We start from the raw sequence: 6000 nt of genomic DNA, 5'->3' as shown, positions 1-6000 counted from the left end.
CTCATAAGTGTATCAGTTGTCAATTTTTTAGCGGTGCGTTTAAATGGGTGGTTGTTTAGGTTAAAATGTAATATTATTCAGGTTGTTTTTATTAATATTTATATGACTTTACATTACAGTAAAGCATTTTTTACGAGCTTAATATGGAAATGGTTGATTTTGTTTAAAATTAAGCCATGAAAAATAAAAAATAAAGCTTCAGAATTCAATATTTCTGTATTTACCCAGCATGCACTAGGCATCGGAGTTGGGAGTGGGAGCAAAGCGAATGTCTAATGTCTATCGTAAGCAGAGTTGTGTGTAGCTCTAGTTCTCTTTCGAAGTGTAAAAATAAGTGAAAGAAGTTATTTTATACACGAAGTTAATGCCTTTTTTAGAATATTTTAAGTCATAGATATGTGATACACTTTGGAATAGCTGTAGGAATAACGACAACGTTTTGTGGCGGCATTTATTGGTGACGTAGTCTCCATTATACCTGTACAGAGTTCTCAGTGACCTTTCAAGGCCCCAATTAAAAACATGATAGGTTTGTAATGATATTTCTTGCCTTTTAAACATAGTTTAGTTCGTCGGTCGTTTAGTGTTTAGGACTTATAGTTTAAAATACAAAACTAAGTATTGTTGAAGTTGTACTGGGGTTTTATCTCATTGAATGTAAACAGTTTTAGCCCCGCCCCGCAAATCTGGATATTTTCACATCTATTGTAGTTTTTCATGTTCTTCATTTTCATTAAAATCGTAACCTCATTATGCATTTAGTAGGGCATTTATTTTTATTCTAGTTATTGAATCTTATGACATGTGGAGACCATGTTTAATAGTAGACATTTAAATGTACAAGTGTCAAGTTTAATTTTGTTTTTTATTCTTAATTATCAAATTATGTTCACATTAATGTAATATAAACGGTATTATAAACATTAGGTATATGAAACTTTTTTAACATATACAATAGTTGGTTTAATAATAATGTATTGTTAAAAATTTCGTAAACATTCATAAGCTGTTAATTTGTTACTTTTTAGTTTTTATATTTATAAAGCTCTTTTACAGAATAACTAGAATTGAAACAATAGTGTATGTTATTTATTGTTACAGTTGGTTGCTCATTTGTGACATACACTAATTCTCCTTTTAAATTGAAACCATTTTACTATGAGAATATACCTAGGTACTAGTTCAAGAAAAAAACAAATTTCAAAGAAATAGAGCATGAAAAAATTATGGGAATCTGTGACACAGTTTATTTCTAAATTAAACTTACCTTATCAACTATTGTCTTACTCATTTTTTTTAAAAAATGACACATAGGAATGCATGTGATTGAGTGCATTCTGTTTTGTGTTGTTAATTCAAAATGCTATTTGATTTGAATGCATATAAGTTGTTATAAAACCCCATTGTCTATTTTACTATACTAAGTTAATTTATAAGAAATAGATTGTGATATTTTTTTTGTAAATTAAAGGGACATTTACTGTGAAAAACGGTATAATTGAGAAATGAAGTACCTGAAATACTATGATTTTTTTTAGAAAAAAAAATTAGAAATAGCTACAAAGTACTATGCCATTCTTAAAAGCATTTATGAAATACTTAAATATGGTATAAATAATTTGCCCCAGACAATTAACCCTTTAATGTAAACTTATTTAAAATTAGCTAAATATTTTAGGATAATAGTTATAATTTTTAGCCTTTTAAATTTTGTAAGATTTTAGTTTTAAGGAAGCATACTCTTATTAAGGATAATTTAATTATTCAATTGACGTTATTGCCTTAATTAGAAAACTCTAAGCTATTTGTTTTTCAGAGTGTCAGCCAATGCCTGAAAAGAGTTTGGATCAGATAGAAAGAAAATTATATATAGGCTGACCTAAATATTTTATATTCTTAGGTATGTTATAATAGTAATAATTCCTGGTGTTTTGTTAAGTATAATTATTGCATCACCATCATGATTTTATTAATTTTATTTGTGGTTGTGGTATATTAACAGAGGGTCTATTATTTTTTTAAATAAAATTTTATGTCATCAGTATATGAGTTAAAATATTTTGTGGATTCATGGGTCTTCTATCACTAATCATTTTTGCATGTATGTCACAGGATTAATATATCATTAACATACACAAAACACAGCTTCAAACATGTCGGCTAGTCAACTTTTGGATTCATGTATGTAAGTAATTTCTCAATAATCTTGTTAATAATATGAATTACTAGAACTTATGTTAGGTCATATATGTGTACCAATTACCAATCTAAAAAAAAATAAATAGAAAAATATCAGGGTATTAGTCAATGACTTCCTGAAAATGTCATTTTCAGAATTTTATGTTTTAAAACATATATAGTCTGAGTTTTATTACATTAGATTCTTAAAATAGGTATTCCTTTCTTTAATCTAAAACCACTCAGCACTTTTTTTATTTCAAAATGTTTATTTAGGTTTGGTATCTCCAAAATTTGTACTTTTAGTTTCTAAAATTTATTATTCCTTATTGTCATATAAATACATATTTTATTTGTTCAGTGTAATTATTCCAAAAATCTTAAACATTTTTTAAAGAATAAAATATTAGCAACACTGAAAACTAAATATGTTTTCTCATTAATTTTCTTTTTATAATAGAAGATTATATATGATGGAAACAACAGTATTTCAAGTTATAGTATTTCCAAGTCAGTTGGAATCGTTTAGGCTCTTAACTTTGGGACTGCCTTTGCCGACGCCATTCTCGGCATTGTCTGCAAAACCAAATTAAGAATCCCAAACCAATCAAACTAACTTTGGAATTACTTTACCGATTAAGATAAAATTACCCACCACTATATATTGAAATATAAGAAAATGAAACAGGTTTTTTATAATTATCTTTTTATTTACTCATAATCATTATTATAATCATTTGTCACCGTGGATTACCTAATAAAGGAACTAGTTTCTGATAGTGTTTTTTTTGTTTGATATGTACTCTTTGTTTCCTGCATTTTACCATAAATTTTTTTCTTAATGCTTGGCTAAACTCTCTTGTGCTTTTGCAAACTCGCAGCTTGGTTAACCGAAGGGTGGAACACAGACAAGAAAGAAGTGTAACACACACAGAGGTAACTCAAAGGTAAGAATTTTGTCTTGAGTAGTACATTCTGTATGATGAACCATCTTAAATGCATATTTGTATGCCGATTGCTTGCTATCAATAACAACTTAATCTTTTGTTAACAGCGCTCACTTGTCACGTAGTAGCTTATTGTGACTTGAACATTTCTAACATCTAACATTTCATACATTGTCCATTGTCCTCCTATTACATTTAAATAATCGTCTTTCTTTAGTTTATCATATATTTAACCACTAACTTTTAATAATTTTAAATCATATTCTGGATACAAACTGATTGTAATTCAATATTTTCATTATTGGCTAAATAATTTGATAAATAAATTACACACTGATTCACTCCTAGGCTCGTATAAATATTGAATAAGGGATTAGAGTAAGTATCTGGATCTATTTATTTTTTGTTGTTTTAGGAGAGTTTTGCAAGAACAGGTTCCAGACATGCAGCATTATAAGTAAGTTGGTGTTTTGCATGGTTCATATTAGTAGGAAACATTCCAAATTTTTGGATATATACTTACAATGACTCGAAAATAGGACATTAAAATTACCGAAATATCAAAAAATCAGCAGCTATGCATATTTAGTTGCGCTTATGAACGTAGAAATTAATATCACGCCTTTCTAAATGTACAACTCGACAGTAGCCCATAGATTGCATCTTGCATAAGTTTAAGATTATGTGAAAAATACACCGTGTGATCGAATGAATAAGTCTCAGTAGGCGTAGAAAGAACATTATGGTTATAATTTAGTGTAGTTCGAACCTAGAAACACGTTCACGAGTTTTTGCGAAAAAGCAGATACATTTTACGCGATTTTTTTGACGGCGTTATCGAAGTTCCACAATTGTCATCTCCTACCTTACCTACGTTCTGTACACTTGTATCTACAGAAAAAAATAGTATACACTAATAATTATTCTAGAAAACGCATGCTACTATTACGACTTTTTTATATTTTAATTGAATACTAATAACTATGGTATTTCCAAAGTCGGGCAAAATTGCTTGGGGCTCTTAATTTCGGCACTGCCTTTGTCGGCGTCATTCTCTGTATAAACTATGGAGGGTTGAGGTAAGGAGAAATACCTTTAATGGGACTTTATTTGAAAAAGTGGTCACCAAAATGGGAAGAATAAGGGTTCACTAAATAACCACAGTGTCGCGGCATATAGCGATTACAAATAAAGTGAAGTTGGTTAAAAAACGAGGCAACATGCACCTTCATAAAGCGCCCATAATATGTATCACATTTCATTTATTTCCGGTTCCAAAAATTTTTGGTGCTTCTTTCAAATGTAGAACTTTTGCTACAGCAGCGCCAATCCATGAAGATAATTTTCCTTACCTCTACCTTCCATAGTATCAAACAAATTAAGTGTTTCACGTTTCACATCTAACTGACTTTGGAGTTACATTAACTATGCTGTATTAATAAAAATTCTGTTATCGTTAGAAAATATGTTTTTGCCGCTTAAAAAGCCTGGCGCATCCGCCACGACATCGACATCAGGAAAAAAAACTTTTTATTTTTTTTAATTAAATGATAAACAAAAAAATTCGGCGACGACAGTTTTTAGAAGAGCCAATTAGCTATCTTTTGGTAAAAAAGCAACTTTCTAGAGCAAGTCGTTACTTCAGTAGAGACGACACACAGATAAACATTAGCGTTTTATATCTGTAGATAAGTTATTTTCATAAAGAGAAAAAGTTTAATGCATCCTAAAACTATTGCATGAAAAAATACGTATCAAATTAACAAGTGTGGCATATTTATTTGGTTTGTTGTGATTAGAGGTCCAGACGTTTCAACTCTCAACGACTCAGCGTACCATACGCACAGTAATGGTCACTCGGAACATTCGCCCAACTCCAGTCATATGTCTGTACACAGCGACGAACCCTTAGTGCGCACCCAAAAACAGCAAACCACACAGCAGGTGACGACCGTCACCAAAGTCGTTAGGGAGGTCCAGCAAATTGGGGAACAATCTGGAGAATACATTCCTGTACCGTTAGGTTCATATCCTCACAGTTCGCATTATGGAGACTATATAGAACAACCACCTCATCATATGTATTCTCAGTACCATCAGCATCCGCATTACCAGGTATTATTTATTTTCGTTTTATTAAGATTAGTAATTTAATTACAGTAATACCCAGATTTAGGCGGTTTCGATATTATGCGAAAAATGGATGTTCAGTAATACCCCGTTTTGCGTTACCTCGAATTACGCGGTTTTGATATTACACTAAAAACTGGAGATACAATAATACCCCGCTTTACACGGCCCCGGTTTACGCGGTTTGAATATATTACGCGAAAACTGGATATAGGTATAGTAATACCCCGATCTACGCGGTTTTGATATTACGCGAAAAAGTGGATATATTACCAACAGGACATTCTACCGCCAACCCGTATATTGCAATTCTTAGAATGTCGTCTACTAGTAAGCGTGAGTTTAAAAGTTTTATGCTTAATATAGATATATAAATCGATTATAAAGATTATAAGTCGAATTGAGAAAGAAATGAATGGTGCTAGAACTACTAATGTTGCGCGCGATTAAAATTTAGCGAAATAAACTATACGCACCATCGTCAAAAACAAAGAAAGAAAGAAATTACATGCTTAAAAAGAGTAAAAATTGGTCAAGTGCGAGTCGGACTCGCGCACGAAGGGTACCATTCATTATCTATACAACCAGACACTATTATATTATTATAAACTTTTTTTCCGATTTAGCTGAAATTTTGAATGCGCGTATAAGTAATTTAAAAATGAAGAAACACATTACTAAAAATTGTATTAATCAATAATAAATATGTAAAAAGTAAAAATAAATATGTAAAAATTAAAAATAA

The 6000-nt window shown here is 30.6% G+C and overlaps 1 protein-coding gene across 3 annotated transcripts in view; it reads left to right on the top strand.

Moving 5' to 3' along the window:
* The first annotated feature begins 219 nt into the window (after positions 1-219).
* LOC115882515 (catenin delta-2) overlaps positions 220-6000 on the top strand; it is a 15786-nt gene continuing 10005 nt past the window's right edge. The window contains exons 1-5 of one of the 3 annotated variants that reach the window (XM_030900612.1): positions 227-529; positions 1817-1900; positions 3060-3125; positions 3541-3582; positions 4925-5240. In XM_030900612.1, coding sequence (XP_030756472.1) covers positions 3569-3582; positions 4925-5240 — 330 coding nt within the window. In that variant the 5' untranslated portion in view covers positions 227-529; positions 1817-1900; positions 3060-3125; positions 3541-3568. Of the gene's footprint in view, positions 530-1816; positions 1901-2138; positions 2186-3059; positions 3126-3540; positions 3583-4924; positions 5241-6000 lie in introns of those variants that run through there. The other 2 variants (XM_030900611.1, XM_030900610.1) reach the window with 2 other exon arrangements.

Source organism: Sitophilus oryzae, unplaced genomic scaffold (genome assembly GCF_002938485.1).
Source record: "Sitophilus oryzae breed Bouriz unplaced genomic scaffold, Soryzae_2.0 scaffold_177_pilon_pilon, whole genome shotgun sequence".
In the NCBI taxonomy this organism is placed as follows: Eukaryota; Metazoa; Arthropoda; class Insecta; order Coleoptera; family Curculionidae; genus Sitophilus; species Sitophilus oryzae.
Note: the sequence above shows the minus strand (reverse complement) of the source record. Positions and strands in the feature narration are given on the sequence as shown.